This window comes from Salvelinus namaycush, chromosome 12 (assembly GCF_016432855.1).
Source record: "Salvelinus namaycush isolate Seneca chromosome 12, SaNama_1.0, whole genome shotgun sequence".
Classification (NCBI taxonomy): Eukaryota; Metazoa; Chordata; class Actinopteri; order Salmoniformes; family Salmonidae; genus Salvelinus; species Salvelinus namaycush.
Window position 1 is genome coordinate 33474031 of NC_052318.1, and position 19999 is coordinate 33494029.

Genomic DNA, 19999 nt, shown 5'->3' on the forward strand with positions numbered 1-19999 from the left:
TTACAGACCTCTATCCATCCTGCCCTGCCTTTTTAAAGTCTTCAAAAGCCAAGTCAATAAACAGATCACTGACCATCTCGAATCCCACGTACCTTCTCCGCTGTGCAATCCGGTTTCCGAGCTGGTCACGGGTGCACCTCAGCCACGCTCAAGGTACTAAACAATATCATAACTGCCATCAATAAAAGACAGTACTGTGTAGCCGTCTTCATCGACCTGGCCAAGGCTTTCGACTCTGTCAATCACCGTATTCTTATCGGCAGACTCAACAGCCTTGGTTTCTCAAATGACTGCCTCGCCTGGTTCACCAACTACTTCTCAGACAGAGTTCAGTGTGTCAAATTGGAGGGCCTGTTGTCCAGACCCCTGGCAGTCTCTATGGGGGTACCACAGGGTTCAATTCTTGGGCCAACTCTTTTCTCTGTATATATCAACGATGTCGCTCTTGCTGCGGATGATTCCCTGATCCACCTCTACGCAGACGATACCATTCTGTATACATCTGGCCCTTCTTTGGACACTGTGTTAACAACCCTCAAAACGAGCTTCAATGCCATACAACACTCCTTCCGTGGCCTCCAACTGCTCTTAAACGCTAGTAAAACTAAATGCATGCTTTTCAACCGTTTGCTGCCCGCACCCGCCCGACTAGCATCACTACTCTGGACGGTTCCGACTTAGAATATGTGGACAAATACAAATACCTAGGTGTCTGGCTAGACTGTAAACTCTCCTTCCAGACTCATATTAAACATCTCCAATACAAAATTAAATCTAGAATCGGCTTCCCATGTCACAACAAAGCCTCCTTCACTCCTTATCTCAGCTCACTGGTCACGATAACAACACCCACCCGTAGCACGCGCTCCAGCAGGTATATCTCACTGGTCATCCCCAAAGCCAACACATACTTTGGCTACCTTTCCTTCCAGTTCTCTGCTGCCAATGACTGGAACGAATTGCAAAAAGAAAAGGGAAAAATAACTTTAAACATCAGCTATCTGAGCAGCTAACCGATCGCTGCAGCTGTACATAGGCCATCTGTAAATAGCCCATCCAATTGACCTACCTCATCCACATATTATTTTTAATTTACTTTTCTGCTCCTTTGCACACCAGTATTTATACTTGCACATCATCATCTGCACATGCATTTAGTTTTACGAGCGTTTAAGAGCAGTTGGAGGCCACGGAAGGAGTGTTGTATGGCATTGAAGCTCGTTTGGAGTGTTAATTTGCTAAATTGTAATTACTTCGCCACTATGGCCTATTTATTGCCTTACCTCCTCATGCCATTTGCACACACTGTATATAGACATTCTTTTTCTCTATTGTGTTATTGACTGTACACTTGTTTATTCCATGTGTAACGTGTCCAGGTCGCAGTTGTAAATGAGAACTTGTTCTCAACTAGCCTACCTGGTTAAATAAAGGTGAAATAAAAATAAAAATAAAGAAGTAGGACGTAATTCAGGAGTGTGCAGAGCCTGAGATGTCCAACCCTGAGAGGCTGGAGAGGAGGATCTGATGGTTCACGGTGTTGAAGGTAGTGGATAGATCTAGGAGGATGAGAACAGAGGAGAGAGAGTCAGCTTTGGCAGAGCCTCTTTTACACAGAGGAGAGCGGTTTCAGCTGAGTGAGCCGCCTTGAAGCTTGACTGGTTAGGGTCAAGAAGATAGTTCTGAGAGAGATAATGAGAGAGACAATGAGAGAATTGGTCAGAGACAGCACGCTCAAGTGTTTAAAAAAAAAAAAAAAAAAAGGGATGGTGGTCTGTAGTTGACATCAGAGGGGTCGAGTGTTGGTTTCTTGAGGAGGGGAGCGACTCTGGCCATCTTTAAGTCAGAGAGGGTGCAGCCAGTGGTCAGGGATGAGATGAGGGAAGTGAGGAATGGAGAAGGTCTCCAAAGATGGTCTGGAGAAGAGAGGAGGGGGTGGGGTCAAGGTGGTAGGTTGTTGGGCAGCCGGACATCACTAGTCGCAGAATTTCATCTGGAGAGACAGGGGAGAGGTCAAGGTGTAGGGTAGTTCTGTATGAGTGGGAACAGTGAATGAGGAGAGGATGTTGTCAACTTTTTTTTCAAAGTGGTTGACAAAGTTGTCCGAAGAGAGGGAGGAAGAAAAGGTGGTTGATTAAGGAGGGAGAACAAAGTGAAGAAGAGTTTCCCAGGGTTGGAGGAAGAAGCTTGAAATGTAGTTATAGAAAACGGCTTTAGCAGTAGATAGAGGAAGAGAAGGTAGAGAGGAGGGAGTTGAAGGATGATAGGTCCTCCTGAAGTTTAGTTTTCCTCCATTTCCGCTCAGAATATGCTTAGGTTGTTATGAGTGTACTGATAGAAGTCTAACATCCCAGCAACTTTGAGAAAAAACACTTTATATCGGAGTTGTCCCTGTTGGAATTCAAGACGAGCTATGCATATTCATGAAGTCGATGAATTTGAAATACCATGAAATTCAGGCGGTTGATGACGACACCCTTCACTGAATATTCAACACCCCTCATCTTTATAGCCGAGTTGTGCCTGTTGTTCACATGTGCATCTGCCCTCTCATTGACTAGAATGGTCCCACCTGATCTCGCCCGCCTTCCATCTTTGAGGACATGTATTTCCATTGTTAGAGCGGTCACTTGACCATCTTGTCAATATAATGGATAATCTATGACCATACCCCTCTGACGGTCATTGGGGTGGTTTTGGTGGGGATACGCCAGGCGGTGTGGGGCTACGCGCTGCCTGACCACCAGGGTTGGGGTAAACTCTAAGGCAAAGTGGCCTAATCAATCCTGGAATAAGGAGGCGTGAAACTCTGTATGAATATTTTTGTGATTATTCGAATTTGGTTAATCACATGACTGCAAGGTGTGTCTTCAAATTGAAGAGTGTTTTTTTAACTTTCTCTGAAGACACTGTTTGCAAGGTCAGAATGGATGTGCAATAGTAGTGGTATAATAGTAGCAGTGCAAACCCCTGAGCATTGAGTTGATGTGTAGCATCAGGCTACCAGGCCATACAGCACATCCACTAACCCAAGCAGATATGTCTGGAAAACAAAGGACAAACCCCACTGCTCTTCAGTCCCTTAAAGAATTCACTGTGATTGTACTGTATGATTCACTTCACTGACCCTCCTGTTTTTGACTTTGTTATGAACCCACCAAACCAAATATGGCCTGTTGTGAAACCAGCTCATTTTACAAAGCCAGGCAGTGGAAAAACATTTCAATTGATGCTTTTTTGTATGTCTAAAAATTGTACATTCTCCAAGTGATTTGTATTATTTTATATCGGCAACGGTCATCATCGGTCTTGATTAATGCTTGAAAAAATGCATGATATAAAGACTGAGTGGGTAGTCTGTCTGTATACCACAGTATGACGCTGGCTCACACAAATCTCAGTGAGGGACCTAAGCTGGCTGTGCTGCCGTTAGAGCTGTGGCCTGATGTAATAAAGGGCTGATTGATTAGAGGAGAGGAGGTGGTGTGTGTGTGTGTGTGTGTGTGTGTGTGTGTGTGAGAGAGTGAGTGATGTAAAGGCACAGATGCCACTGTTTTTGTTTTAGATTGAGTGTCATTAATTCATTCACAACCCTCCTTCCGTATACTCCGGTGAGGGTAAGAAAAGATATCAGCAAATCTCTCTAAAACGCCGGGGGTAAATTAGTGAGTGTAAAACAAAGTGAGGTTTAAAGACCATGGTATTGATTAATAGATAATGCACAGTATGTGCTGTGTACACATCTCTTGATGTATAGATGTAAATAAATAAAGTTAAATTGATAGATAGTGTAGTGCGCTAGATAGACTCCATCCATGCATTACCTTGAATTTATAGGTGTTTCTGTTAAACAGGTTCATGCTATAAGAGGGAAAGCTTTTAGTCTGATTAGATTGACGAGAGGGGAACAATAGCCATCACTTAACTCCACAACTACCCCCACCACCCTAGCCACATATCCAAACACTTCACTTCCTCTGAAGGACTCAATTGGACCCATTTGGAGTTGCACTTGATATAGTAGATGATAGATTGTGATAAAACCTCAATTCATACAGATTTAGTTGAGGATAGGGGTTGTATACAGTTAGATCTAAAGCACTAAATAATACAGAAATATCATATTTAATTTTAGCATAAAAGCAACAAGGTGAAGAGAAAAGCTGATAATACAGTAGATCTGTATAACAGAGTGAATAATGCCACTTCCCTGAAGCAAAACGAGAGAGCAAAACACATTCATGTTAATGCTCCACGTGAAGCTATATTACGAGATCAAGTGTCATATAAAGTAGTATCTAGTATGTGTCTGTGATAACTACAGGCTGATGAATCACTGGGCCGTGTGTGTGTTTATTATGTGATGGAACTACATTGAACAAAAATATAAAACGCAACTTGTAAAGTGTTGGTCCCATGTTTCATGAGCTGAAATAAATTATCCCTGAAAAATGTCATGCAATCATTTGTTTACATCCCTGTGATTGAGCATTTCTCCTTTGCCAAGATAATCCACCCACCTGACAGGTGTGGCAGATCAAGAAGCTGATTAAACAGCTTGTGCTGGGGCCAATAAAAGGCCATTCAAATGTGCAGTTTAATCACAAGTGTCTAAAGTTGAGGGCGCATGCAACTGGCATGCTTACTGCAGGAATGCCCACCAGAGCCGTTTCCAGATAATGTAATGTATATTTCTCTACCATGTCATTTTAGGGAATTTGGCAGTACGTCCAACTGGCCTCATAACCACAGACCACGTGTAACCACGCCAGCCCAGGACCTCCACATCCGTCTTCTTCACCTGCCGGATCGTCTGAGACCAGAAACTCGGACAGCTGGTGAAACTGTGGGTTTGCAATACCGAAGAATTTCTGCACAAACTGTCAGAAACCGTCTCAGGAAGGCTCATCTGCGTGCTCGTCGTCCTCATCGTGGTCTTGACATGACTGCAGTTCGGCTTCATAACCAACTTCCGTGGGAAAATGCTCCCCTTTCATGTCCACTGGCATGCTGGAGAAGTGGGCTCTTCAGGGATGAATCCTAGTTCCAACTGTACTGGGCAGATGGCAGACAGAGTGAATGCCGTTCTGTTTGCAAGCGGTTTGCTGATGTCAACAGTGTGAACAGAGTGCCCCATTGTGGCGGTGGGGTTAAGGTATGGGCAGAAATAAGCTACGGACAACGAACACAATTGCATTTTATCGATGGCAATTTAAATGCACAGAGATACCGTGACCAGATCCTGAGGCCCATTGTCGTGCTAGTTCATCTGCAGCCATCACCTCATGTTTCAGCATGATAATGCACAGCCCCATGTTGCAAGGATCTGTACACAATTCCTAGAAACTGAAAATGTCCCAGTTCTTCCCTCCTGCATACTCACCAGACATGTCACAAATTGAGCATGTTTGGGATGCTCTGGATCGACGTGTACGATAGCGTGTTCCAGTTCCCACCAATATCCAGCAACTTCGCACAGCTATTGAAGTACGAGTGGGACAACATTCCACAGGCCACAATAAAGGCCTGATCAACTCTATGCGAAGGAGATGTGTCACACTGCATGAGGCAAATGGTGGTCACGCCAGATACTGACTGGTTTTCTGACCCACGCCCCTATTTTTTTTTAAGGTAAACTATATACAAAAGTATGTGGACACCCCTTCAAATTAGTGGACTCGGCTATTTCAGCCACACCCGTTGTGGTTAAAATAGAGCAAAAGTGTATAAAATAGAGCAAAAAGCCATGCAATCTCTATAGACAAACATTGACAGTAGAATGGCCTTACTGAAGGCCTCAGTGACTTTTAATGTGGCACCGTCATAAGATGCCACCTTTCCAACAAGTCAGATCGTCAAATTTCAGCTCTGCTAGAGCTGCCCTAGTCAACTGTATGTGCTGTTATTGTCAAGTGGAAACGTCTAGGAGCAAGAACGGCTCAGCCGCAAAGTGGTAGGCCACACAAGCTCACAGAACGGGACCGCCGAGTGCTGAAGCGTGTAAAAATGGTCTGTCCTCGGTTGCAACACCCACTACTGAGTTCCAAACTGCCTCTGGAAGCAAAGTTAGCACAATAACTTTTCGTCCGGAGCTTCATGAAACGGTTTTCCATGGCCAAGCAGCCACACACAAGTCTAAGATCACCATGCGCAATGCCAAGCGTCAGCTGGAGTGGTGTAAAGCTCGCCGCCATTGGACTCCAATGGAGTCTACACCATACAATGACATTCTAGACAATTCTGTGCTTCCAACTTTGTGGCAACAGTTTGGGGAAGGCCCTTTCCTGTTTCAGCATAAGAATGCCCAGGTGCACAAAGCGAGGTCCATACAGAAATAGTTTGTCGAAATCGGTGTGGAAGAACTTGACTGGCTTGCACAGAGCCTCAACCCCATCGAACACCTTTGGGATGAATTGGAACACTGACTGCGAGCCAGGCCTAATCGCCCAAAATCAGTGCCCGACCTTACTACTGCTCGTGGCTGAATGGAAGCAAGTCCCTGCAGCAATGTTCCAACATCTAGTGGAAAGCCTTCCCAGAAGAGTGGAGGCTGTTATAGCTAGGATGTTCGACAAGCAGGTGTCCACATACTTTTGGTAAAGTAGTGTATCTGTGATCAACAGATGCATATCTGTATTCCCAGTAATGTGAAATCCATAGATTAAGGCCTAATTTATTTATTTTAATTGACCGATTTCCTTATTGAAACTGTAACTGAGTGAAATCTTTGAAATTGTTACATGCTGCGTTTATATTTTTTGTTCAGTATATATATATGAAGGCGTCTGCATTGGTCATGCGATTCACTGGTGACTATCCCATCCCTCCTGCCCTGTCTCTCCAGGTTGAGTCTTAGGCTTACCCTCAGAATGGTGGGACAGTGTGAGCAGGCTGACGCAGGAGGCTCCAATTCCAGATCCAAAGACAGTGATGCGACCAGAGTCTCCTCCAAAATAGCCGATGTTCTTGCTGATCCAACGCAGGGCTTGGATCTGGTCCAGGAGTCCATAGTTCCCTTTAGCTGCCTGGTCACCTGTACTGAGGAACCCTGGAATGTACAGAAGAGGATATCAGTGTTATTTTATGTGATTTCTTTAACACTTATCTGTGGTTTAGCATACCATCATTCTTCTCCTCTGCCTCCACAAACCTCTTCTGATCCTGACACCATTGACCCTTCTCATAAGGACACTCTCGCTGCACGGCTCCTTGAGTTGCAACCTGTCCTTTTCTCCACTATGCTGTGTGTATAGAGGCAGTCTACCTTGGGGCAGAGCCAAGAGAGCACCAGTATCAATCACGGAGAGGGGGGCAGGCCCTTTCCGCCCCTCGCACAGAGATAGATGAAGTGTCACTCCTACAAGAAAGACTCTCGACCTTGGCTGTGACTCCTGCATCCCTTCTTATTTAAAATCATATAGGCTGCCAAAAGCGCTCAATCTCTCCGCAGGTTAGATAAATTCACCTAAAAAAACAACTAATTGAAGCAGTGTTTTGGAATATTGTAGCTTGTATACGACAAGTAGAAGGTGATGGATATTCACAACCATTGGCCCTCTGACGGAGGACATTACGTTGTTGCAGTTCTAATCTTACTCCCATCAATACAATATCAACATACTAAAAAATGCCTTGCCTTCATAACCTGGGATTATACATCAGGAGAAAGTTTGTCATATAGCAAGTCATAGAAATGTAACAAATTCAAACTCTCGTGGGAGGGAGATCCATAGAATAACATATTAGAACTCTAACTTAAATAGGATCTCTGTGGGGAGATCAACGTTATGAGAAGAACATTTATCAATCCTATGCCAGTACTGTATGTACTGTTCAAGGCTGAAATGAATGTCCACAAACACCATTCAGAGACAGTAAGAGAATCGCATCACCTAGTACTCCGACCCTGTAGTTGAGAGTGATGACGATGACATTCCCATAGCTGGCCAGCACACTCCCATCAATCATGTTCCCTGTCCCCTCCATGTATGATCCTCCATGGATGTAGACCATCACGGGCCTAGCCTCAGTGTCCCGAATGTCTGCAGAGAGAATCAGCCATTTACGCTTTGTACAGTAAAGCTTTAAAGGACAAGGTAATGCAATGCAACATCAGAATACTGTAACCCCTCCCAGAAACTAGACTCAGCAACATTTACACCACTAAAGCTGAAGGTAAGCTCAAGGTAATGGCATCGATTTTAGCAGATGTGCTTGGGTGATTAAGGTCGTGGTTGTGACGAACCAATGGAGACAAGAATGCAAAGCAAGGATACTCATCATACAGGCCTAACAGGGAACGTGCAGTAGAAAAAAAAGAAAAATCGCTATATTATGTCAAGCTCACTCTTTTGCCCCCACAAATTTGTGTTCATATTAGAGCCATTTACTACTATTCTATTATTAGCAATACTTTTTACACATGTAGTATCCCTAAAGTGTATCTGGTTCATACTATATTTGCTCACTGTGTGTTCAACAGAGCATGCTGCTTCAGGCATTGCATGTGTCATATTAGTGGTTCAATTGCAGTACCCGACTTATTTTGCATCGAAAACAACAACAATTAGATCTAGTTTGTCAGAACAAGGCATATGACCTGAATTGTAAGTTCCATGTCAATGTGAGAGGCGTGAGTTGCCATAAAACAACAAACGACACAAATCTCCTACACCACAGTCAATCTCCTGAATAGCACAGTATGTAGTGAATAGTAATAGCTTCATCCTCATGAGTCCCTCGTACGGTCTTCCCATGAGACCCACAGAGTATAGTGGAGGAGACTTTGAGATAAGATGCAGTTGGTTATAGACATCACGGTCTGTGATCCCTAGAAGACACAGCAAAATTGTCACTTTTTCAAACATGAAGAGGTACTGTATGTGTACATTTATTGCACTCACGTTCAATTTATAGTGCTGAAAAAAATAAGCTCTTTGTTGATTGGTATAGGCCATGGGAATTGCAACCCTGTTCCTGGAGAGCCAGGAGCTTTAACCGAACTGAAAGATCAGGTGTGATGAATTTAGTCAATCACTTAACTGACCAACTGAGCTAATTGATCTGTGCAGTGATCGACTAAATTCAACACACCTGGGCCCAGATTCACAAAACCTTCTTAACAATATATTTATTTATTTAACTGCCATTTTTCCCCTTAACTAAAGACTTGATAAGAAAGTTAAGCAAAGTTGCTATTCCTCAAAAAGGTTATTGGAAAATGTATTGCGCTATTTCTTATGTTTCTCCTTAAGCAAAAAGTTACGAAGAAATTTGATTCTTGAAAATCCAGTTATTGGAAATGTTCTTTTTCCAAGATAGCTAAACCCTTGTCTTAAACTCAGGACAGTGAGAAAAAAAGCTCATAAAAGCTAATTAACATGTTTAATTCACTCAAACTTCATCTGAAAGTTTCAGTATTGATTATTTTAAACCTAAGAACATGTTTTAGAACAGTAATCTCATTAAGAAATATGCTAACATAATTGCCATTGCTAGCTAGATAGCTACCTATAATGGTTGCCTAACAACAAACATCTTAAGATATTGTTGAGGAATTGCACTTATGAACTATCTTATGAACTTCTTATTTTCTTACGAAGCTTCTTAAGTTTTTGCGTAAGAAGTATTTTGTGGAGCAGTGGTCTAAGGCACTGCATCCCAGTGCTAGCTGTGCCACTAGAGATCCTGGTTCGAGTCCAGGCTCTGTTGCAGCCGGCCGCGACCGGGAGACCCATGGGGCGGCGCACAATTGGTCCAGAGTCGTCCGGGTTAGGGGAGGGCTTGGCTGATAGGGATGTTCCTGTCCCATTGCGCACTAGCGACTCCTGTGGCGGGCCGGCCGCAATGCACGCTGACACAGTCACCAGGTGTACGGTGTTTCCTCTGACACATTGGTGCGACTTGCTTGGCTGGGTTGTGATTCAGAGGACGCACGGCTCTTGACCTTCGCCTCTCCTGAGTCCATATGGGAGTTGCAGCGATGAGACAAGACTAACTACCAATTGGGGAGAAATAATAATAATTACAATTGTTAAAAAATAAAATAAGCATTTTGTGAATCTGGGCCCTGGTCTTCCAGGCGGTTAAAGCCAAATCGTGCATACCCTGTGGCTCTCCAGGAACAGGGTTGACTTCTCTGAGACAAAGAGACAAAAAATAACCCATACAATAATCCATTGTACAAATGGAGTACAGTACATTTGGGATCAATGACAAATTGACCAGCATTTACCTTCAGGGGGCTGTTAGAGGGCGAAATCCGTATCAAGTGTCCTCCAAAAAATCCATGACACCAAAAATACTGTAGATATGATATGGATGTCCAGATCAAATCAATTAAGAGTGAAATAGCGAAGGCGCTGAGAGAATCAAGTGACTTGATATTGACTTTGCATGCAAACTGATAAACTAAGGTTGAACTACTTCTGAGGTGTAAAAGGTTTGTCAAGAAATCGAAGATGAAGGTCTGTGGAAATGTCAAAAATCTAAAAGTTGTGTATTAAACTTTGAGCACAAAAAAATACCTTCACTGTCACTGTGAGAGAAATCCGCTCCTTGACTCTTGATTTGGCTCCCTAGGATTCACGAGGGAGGAAAAAAACAAGAAAGAACAAGAGAATTCAAAAATAACACGATTGGCCGCCAAGGAAGATAGTGATATCCAATCAGTGTCTCAGAAAATCAGTCCAAAATTGCATTACTGTAAAAAGAACGAAGCATGTCTGTTCTTTAAGCAGAGAGAGGAAATATGATCTAGTCTCATTTTCCTTGTCTTGTTAAGAAAAAAAACTAGGCTGTTTACATATTGTACCAACAACAACTTTTTGAAGTCAATATGTTGATTTGTTTTCTAATTAAATATATTTTTTTATTCTATTCAAATAAACATGTCATGGGTGGATGTTATTGTGTGGAATAATCTTACTCTCAGGAAAACACTTAATCTCTAAACACATGCACACACACCTCTGACCGACATTTATTAGTCTCTACTGGGTTTAACTTTCAAAGACGATGAGGCTGTGATTTTGGCTTTGAGCCAACTCCCAAGTCACTCTGCTCCTTTAAATTCCTTTGTTAGCTTACATACCTTCTTCTCTACATACTTTCTTGTTGGGTTTTCTGGCACATTCCTTGGATATTCTTTTGACTGAAAAATGAATGAAAGACTACAAAATAACAGAAGCCTCTGAAAAATGTAAGAAACATGCAGGAACCCAACCAACCAGGTCCACTTCTCATCACCTTAGGAACGAAAGGGAGGTAGTGAGATAGGGGGTTAGATATATTCATAAAATAATAAGCATAATGATTTCACATGCACTCTGTCTATAGATTGTGTGAGCCCTAATACTGTCCAAAAAAATGAAGGAACGAAAATGTGTTAATCAATCACAATAGTGTTTACTGGAGATCAGGCAGCTCTGATTTTGTCCAGTTAATATTGATCAACAGATCCATAGCATACAAATATAGAAATGTATTGCACCTCAGATTCTTATACTGTTAAGGCGCTCACATTGTAAACAGACATCTAGTTCACAAGACTAAATATTTAATCAGCCTAACATGTGTCTGAATCTCATTTATCACACCTATTGACCTATTCCCAGTAGTTAGGTTCGGAAATGCTGTAGGCTATATTCTGACTTTAAATGATTAGTTGTCTGACACATTAATACGTTTTATATCAGTGTGTGAATGCATTTTCCTCTTACAGAACACAAGGAAGGGAGGCAACACGTAAGCAGTGAAGAAGAGTTGATGACATGACTTTGGATGGGAAAAGAACTTGGGCTGGCACAAATGGGATGCACAATGACAACTGCTGCATGCTCAAAACATGATCATCGCAAGGTGACAGCAAGGCCAATACAGTAAACATGGATTGTCCCTTTGGTCCATTTTACCCATTCCACTCACCATCCTCTGTTGGAACATAGATGTTTAAATACAAACAGTCCTCGTTCTGATCCTGAATGTAATTGGCCACTGTGTCCAGGTTATAGGTGAACCATATGGGCATCATGATCTCAGGCACTGTGTTGCGGATGTTCTGAGGGCACACTGGTGTGAAGTGGGTAGCATTCTTGATCCCTGACCAGGAGGAGGGCTGCTCTGGGGGCATGAAGCGCTTCTCCCCAATGGGAGGGGCAGCGTACGGCACCCCAAGGTACTGGTCAATGGGTTTAAGGACCTCACCTGGCACTGCAACCCGGAGGCCCCTCAGCTTCCCAAACTGGGTGTTAACAGTTGGGTTGAAGTTCTGGCTGGTCGCCACTGTGAATTGCCAGTAGGAACATAACATCCACATGAAAAGAACACGGCGGGCGGCGATGGTTGCGGTTCCTCGCCGATTTGATAGGTGTGCAGGCAACCGATGGTGCCTGAACTCTGCCAACCACATGGTCTGGGCAAGTGAGTGCCTCTGCACCACGCCAATGTACACTCGAGTGTCCTCTCAATCCTTATAACCTACTGTATTCCACTCAACCAGGCATTGCTCAACCTGCCCTGGGCTCCAATTGTTACTAAAAACAAATAAACAAAGGCCAGGTATTCACTCATCTCCAGCTTCAACTCTCATTGATGTTCAGAACCCAGAGCTGCAAACAAGAGAGACAAATGGTCAGGTGAGCAAACATCGAAATCAGCGTTTCAACAAAAAAGTGTGGGTTGCTGACTGCAATGCCGCGGAGTATTTTGATGGGACTATGTTGCCAGATTAATTGAAAACTGGGGCTATTAAATATATAGTGCTAGAGTAGGTCATCATTCGTATGCTTACACAGAAGATTGGCTCCCTGTAGAAAACCCACACAATAATTTCAAAGCAATCTAATCACTTGGGAGAACTCAAGGGACCATTTGAACACACTACGGTGGTGAGTCGGTAATCCAGCAGAATGTGAATGTAAATATATGCAAATGTTAATATCACAAAGAACATACTCATTGCCCTCAATTGTCTTTATATCTCACAACGATTTCACCAGGGATAAGTTTACTCTACAAACAGACAATATAATTTCCAGCATGTTTGGTGTTAACACCTCTTCATGGTTCTAGTGTGGGCTGATATCACCATGGGGAGAGGATTTGAACTATCTGAAAAAGCATCTGCATCAATGTAGGCGGAACGCTGTGAATGCTGCAATGCATCTGGAAGTGAGGGCTTTAGTGTACTGTACGTTCACTTTGTCTCATGTAAAAGGACAGTAATGAATCTTTGAGACAGAAATGTAAAAAAAAGCCACTACATTAAGAATGTTTGTTCTGGGTTCTTCAGTATTAAATCATTAACGACACTGATGTAACCTTTGAGTGGAAAGATGGAAAGCTGTGATGGAAGTACAGTGCCATATCATCACGGCAACTGCCGGCACGCAGCCCCCCTTTTGAAAGGCCTCGGATCAATTTTAGGAGCTCAGTCGGGGTCTCAATTTACTGTTAAGAGTTAGAATAGTAGAATACACAAGGTGCAATTTTGAAATTTGGCTGTGCATCAGCAGTTTTTCTCATCTTATGTTAGTCACTGATAGCTGACATTGGATAATTGAGTGAATACATTTTTTTAGATAGCTGGCCGCTAGACTAACCTAGCAATCTAAACTTAGTAATCATGGTCAAATTACCGGCCAGGAGGGCACCCATTGATTTTGTTAGTCAGTCTCAATCAGATATCATTAAAAACTGCAAAGATTTCTCTCTCCACCGAAAATGTGTAGATTGCAGCAAACTTTCTTTAAAACGGAAACATTTTACCTACGACCCATGGCAAAGTGTGTAGAATTGCACAAAATCAACTCTAACATGTAACAAATTTCTGTTCACAGTCAAGAGGGGGGCTGCTAAAATGTTTTGCTCGCAATGTGATGGATGTGGGTAGGCAGACCCAGGAGCAACTGCGGCCCCTCATGATGAGTTCAGCTTTTTTTGTGGCCCCCATCAAAGTCACCCTGGTTAAGATCCACAACAGCATGGCAACAACAACCCTTCAGTAACAGCTAATATAATCGTATGAAAATAGTGCAACAACAGTGTTGCAGAGCCCCAGGCAATAGAAACAGAGAGTAATGAGCCTCCTGGGTCATCAGGCTGGGTACTTGCTGGTCAATATGGATGACTCCAAGAACAAGCTTGTTTCCCTAAAATCAATTTCCTTAGCGTGTACTGATAGAGCTGCATATTGAGTCGCCTGAAAGTCAAAGCTACTCTTTGCTGGAATTAACAGATATTGATTCTATCAAAAACTGAAATATCTTAAAAGTGTAAGAGTTGTGTTGTGAAAACATAACAGCAACAGCTTTAGAAAAGACGAATAGAAAAGGGTAGTACATGTATGCCCATGTGTGTTCATGTGTCTGAGGGTGGGGGGTAGTCAACATGTCTATTATGCCTCATTATCACCCATATAGGGTCATGTTTCTCTTTTTTCTTTTCAACTTGCGCAATGATTGCAATTTATTGCACAATGTATTGATAGAGAAAAAAGGCTAAAGGTTGACAAAGTAAGCCTTGGCTACTTGTTCTTTGAGCAGGTTAAGCATTTCTTCAGCCATTAATTAGGAAGCCAGTCAAAGCTGAAGACGTGTATTCCCTCAACACATAGGATTGTGTTTAGACCAGCAGGGGAGATGGAAGAGGCTTTGCGACGAGACAGGAATACGAATAGATTACAACTCCACTGTCTGTTGTAAGAGCTGTAAGAGCTATCTGATGCGCCTAGATTGAAAATAAAGACATTATCCCGAGTTCTCATCATCCTTAGATTGAAACCATCACTTCAAAATACTGACATGTCAAAGTCTTTAATTTAGCACGGCCGCAACATGTCCTATTTTCGTGAGCTGTGCGCAATTCTCAGTCCCAATAAAAAAGGCTATTGATTCACAAAATACAGAGTGAACTTGGACAATGGTCATTTCCCAGTGCACTTGAACGGTCATGGCAGGCCATCTGTCTTATGCATTCGAATAATAAAATATGCCCAATGCATACAATTAACCATAAGTTAGCTACACTCACAACAGGTGTGTTAACGTCACGAATATAGGCTACAAATGTTGCAATTAAGGACCAAAACTGGACAACAAATATATTTATGAATTTGTAAGCATTTTAAAAAACAACATGGTTTCGGGCCGTTATTGCGGCTACAGGCCCACTAATGTTATCAGTAGCTCTATAGGCTATGCCAGTCATAAGCACCTTTACAACTACAACCCAAATGACAACTTGTTATAACTCTATACGGGGGTCTAATTGGACACACAACATGCTTTGACATCTCTCCTAAATTGGTATGAATAAATCCCAATTGTATCAAGGTAGCAGCAGCCTCTGACCATTGGCAGAATGGTGATGGGTAAAAGATAACGAGAGTTCGGCGTAAAGCAGTCTCTCGCTCCTCTGATGTGCTCTTGCTAAATCCGGCGCCCTTTTGCAAATTATTAATCAGTGGTAATCCTTTCAAATCGTTCGATTAGTCTAACTCGTTTTAATGTAAAAACTAAAGCATGCACAGTTAAATGTCAAGATAATGATAACGTGTACACCTCTTTGAAGGTGAGCTGGTGGCATCGATTCACCAGTGATGTAGGTAGGCAACGATGCGTTAAAATGTCAGAGTGAATAAGAGACTGAAAACCAGACGTTAAGACAAAAGACGAAGCCACTTCCATGCTCCTCCAAATTTCCAAATAAACACCAAGGATGCCGTAGATTAGCCTAATAAAACGTTGCAACTGTTTAACCTAATTATCATACGCAAAACATTTCAATAACACCCATAATATATTTCAATTCAGTTTAAACGTACTACAATTAAACATCACATTCTGAAAAAAAATAGCCCCGATCCTGCTATGTGGTGTACCAAGATCTTGCCAAACCATCTCATGGAAATGGGAATTTTCGACTCACCTGCTCTACCGGAGACTCCTCTTCATCCCCGGCTTGCTCTTCTCCATATCACTTCGATTTCATGGCACTGCAATGATAATCACAATTATTTTTTAAATACAATCGAATGTAAATATTTTCCTTTCAATTCATATGTTCTATTTAGTCTTCTTGATTAAAATTAATATCTTAGCCCTCTCGTTTTGTGCGCGCGCAGCTCGTTCACGACGGCAAGGTCAGGAGCCCCCACTGCCTTGCGCGTTTCTAGGCAACGATGGGGATAAGCGTGAGCGTAATAAGAAAAGGGAATGTATTTGTAACTTGGTCTAATCAAAATGATGCATATTTTATTATAATGATTAGGCTATTTAGTACATAACGCATCAGGTAGCCTATAGACTAGAGCTATGGCTTTCCCTGGGTACTTTGTGTAACGAAAGACCGCGATGCAGACTCAGGTCTCATCTAATTTAAAATGATGTTATATGTGTGTGATAAGCATAACCGATGCTCATTACGGATAGGCCCATAGAATTAGGAATTAAAATACTAATAATTGAATAGGATCTCTATGGATAGACATATAATCTGCATTCTTCCTGATAATCCAATGGAAATCATTTGAAAAGATTCTGCACATTCTGCTAAAACCATCTCAACGCTTTAATGGAAAAATGGTGCAGGTATTCAATAAGGAAGTTTGTTTTAATAGAAATCCAATTAAAGGCTTTCACATGTGAATGGTCTAATATAGCCAAATTAATTGTAGCCTAGTAAATGGTGAATAGTTGTAAAATAAGTTCCAAGCAAGAATAGGCCTCAGTAATAGGCCTCAGTAACAGGCGCTCAGCATCACCCACCCAAACACAGAACTCCCTATTTGTGATATCTGGTACTGACGCTAAATTGGACACCTCCCTCTTGTGGTGAGTTTACATACCAATTGAGCCACTTGAGTGGGAAACGATGTTTTACAATCACAAGAATTCTTCCTAGGAGAGTAATTTCACCTTTATACATGTAGGCTCACATAGATGACAGTTTTGCAAAGCCAGATGAAAGAGAAATGCCGTCTCTCCAGACAGTATAATGCAGAGCAATCTGTTCTTTGCTGTGGCCTCTGTATTTTTTATCATCGATATGCATCAATTATTTTTATCCATTGCCTTTTGTTTTTACCATAACCATTGAGAATGCACTGTCGGACTCCTCTCACAAGCTCTAGAGCCAGGCTCCACTCAACTACGCAACCTGGTCTCAAAGCAGTTCGTATTATTCTGTATGTAAATCTGAGATACACTATTTAGTGTGATATGTTTTGTATGGTATGTATTAATTTGTCGATGTCCATCACACATTTCATATGATATGAATTACAATATGCATTATGAATTTGTAAAAATGTACAACAGGTTGTGATTTTTTTCAAATGTACTATATGTTACGATTTGCCAGACGTATGTTATGTTACGAACTCTATCTAAGTGGCTAGGTGGCTAATGTTAGCTAGCTGACTAATGTTTGTTAGGCTAGGGGTTAGGGTTAATTTTAGGAGTTAGGTTAAAGGGTTAGAATAAGGTTTAGCTAACATGCTAAGTATACTGAACGAAATATAAAACGCAACGTAAAGTGTTGGGTTGCAACTATTAGATCTACTGGCCCAAGAAAGCTAAAGTAACTGATCTAAATGACTATCGCCCCGTAGCACTCACCTCTGTCATCATGAAGTGCTTTGAGAGACGAGTCAAGGATCATATCACCTCCACCCTACCTGATACCCTAGACCAACTCCAATATGCTTACCGCCCCAATAGGTCCACTGACGATGCAATCGCCATCACACTGCCCTATCCCATCTGGACAAGAGGAATATCTATGTAAGAATGTTGTTCATTGACTACAGCTCAGCATTTAACACTATAGTACCCTCCAAACTCGTCATTAAGCTCAAGACCCTGGGTCTCGACCCCGCCCTGTGCAACTGCGTCATTGACTTTGACGTGTCGCCCCCAGGTGGTGAAGGTAGGAAACAACATCTTCACCCCGCTGATCCTCAACACTGGGGCCCCACAAGGGTGCGTTCACAGCACTCTCCTGTACTCCCTGGTCACCCATGACTGCGTGGCCATGCACGCTTCCAACTCAGTCATCAAGTTTACAGATGACACTACAGTGGTAGGCCTGATTACCAACAACGACGAGACGGCCTACAGGGAGGAAGTGAGGGCCCTCGGAGTGTGGTGTCAGGAAAATAACCTCTCACTTAACGTCAACAAAACAAGAGAGATGATCATGGACTTCAGGAAACAGCAGAGGGAGCACCCCCCTCATCCACATCGATGGGACAGTAGTGGAGAAGGTGGAAAGTTTTAAGTTCCTCAGCGTACACATCATGGAGGCTGAAGAAATTTGTCTTGTCATCTAAATCACTCACAAACTTTTACAGATGCACAATCGAGAGCATCCTGTCGGACTGTATCGCCGCCTGGTACGGCAACTGCACTGCCCTTAACCGCAAGGCTCTCCAGAGTGTGGTGCGGTCTGCACAACGCATCACCGGGGGCAAACTACCTGCCCTCCATTACATCTACAGAACCCGATGTCACAGGAAGGCCAATAAGATCATCAAGGACATCAACCACCCGAGCCACTGCCTGTTCACCCCGCTATCATCCAGAAGGCGAGGTCAGTACAGGTGCGTCAAAGCTGGGACCAAGAGACTGAAAAACAGCTTCTATCTCAAGGCCATCAGACTGTTAAACAGCCATCACTAACATGGAGTGGCTGCTGCCAACATACAGACTCAAATCTCTTGCCACTTTAATAAATGGATTTAATAAAAGGTATCACTAGTCACTTTAAATAACACCACTTTAATAATGTCTACAGATCCTACATTACTCATCTCATATGTATATACTGTATTCTATACCATCTACTGCATCTTGTCTATGCCGTTCGGCCATCGCTCATCCATATATTTATATGTGCATATTCTTATTATTCCCTCTACATTTGTGTGTATAAGGTAGTTGTTGCGAATTTGTTAGATTACTTGTTAGATATTACTGCATAGTCGGAACTAGAAGCACAAGCATTTCGCTACACTCGCATTAACATCTGCTAACCGTCTGTCTGTATGTGACCAATACAATTTGATTTGATACATGGTGCACATGTCCTTTGCACCCACTTGCTGCAGTAAGGCGAGGGAAGTAGCTAGATAGTGTAGCCAATTTCAGGCCAGTGTGACATCTAAAGCACAATTATTGTAGTGATTTTCACCGAAAAGGTAGGCTACAACTACGGCATTAACATCTAAAAAATGTTTGTAAAATAAACAAAAAATGAGCTACTCCGATAAAAACGAAATGATTGTGAACACACTCCCAAGTCCCAACTTCGGCAGACAAGTTTCTAATTCTCTCTTAAGTTTCTAGTCACATCTATAGATGGCTGGGAAGGAAGGGCTCATCATGACAACTGACTTTACTGACCAGTGTTGCCAACTATGTTTCAGTGTGATCTGCTGAATTTCGCCGTTGCCGCGACGACGTCGCCAATTTGCCTTGCTGCAGCACGACTGTGGTCCCCAACGTAGCGTTTTCGCATCCTTCTCTTCTACTTCCCATCCTGTGTGTGCGCAATGCTGCGACTTATGTTACATATACAGCTTCTGCAACTCTCGTTTGCGGCAGAATTGATAAGGAAAAGTCGCTAAATGCCATCAAAACCCTCAGTGTCAAAACTCCCCAAAGGTTGCCTGAAAAGTAGCTGAACTTGTATCTAGAATCCTTTACAAATAAAAGTCGCTGGAGAGCTCTGAAAATATAGCAGCTAAACTGGCAACACTGGAACTGACTTAACCGAATCCATTCGACTATCGCTGCGCGCGATACGTCATCAATTTATTTGGGAACCAGGCGTGGCATTGCCATGAAAGTGTTGTTCAAAATGTTTGTGAGTAAAAGAAAGAGTCGTCTTTTGTAACTCGTTGTAGAACTTTGGTCATTTTACGATTCTCTGATGGAAAGATGGAATGAGATGAGAGGGCCGTAACGTTAACTTCGGGAAAGCAGTGCTAGTACCGGAG

The 19999-nt window shown here is 42.5% G+C and overlaps 1 protein-coding gene across 3 annotated transcripts in view; it reads right to left on the minus strand.

Moving 5' to 3' along the window:
* LOC120056543 (neuroligin-3-like) overlaps positions 1–12409 on the minus strand; it is a 32784-nt gene extending 20375 nt beyond the window's left edge. Inside the window, exons 1-5 of one of the 3 annotated variants that reach the window (XM_039004726.1) lie at positions 11926–12145; positions 10527–10577; positions 10107–10115; positions 7893–8042; positions 6863–7048 (exon numbers count right to left, since the gene is read on the minus strand). In XM_039004726.1, coding sequence (XP_038860654.1) covers positions 6863–7048; positions 7893–8042; positions 10107–10115; positions 10527–10577; positions 11926–12130 — 601 coding nt within the window. In that variant the 5' untranslated portion in view covers positions 12131–12145. Of the gene's footprint in view, positions 1–6862; positions 7049–7892; positions 8043–10106; positions 10116–10526; positions 10578–11925 lie in introns of all 3 variants that reach the window. The other 2 variants (XM_039004724.1, XM_039004725.1) reach the window with 2 other exon arrangements.
* Positions 12410–19999: the final 7590 nt, after the last annotated feature.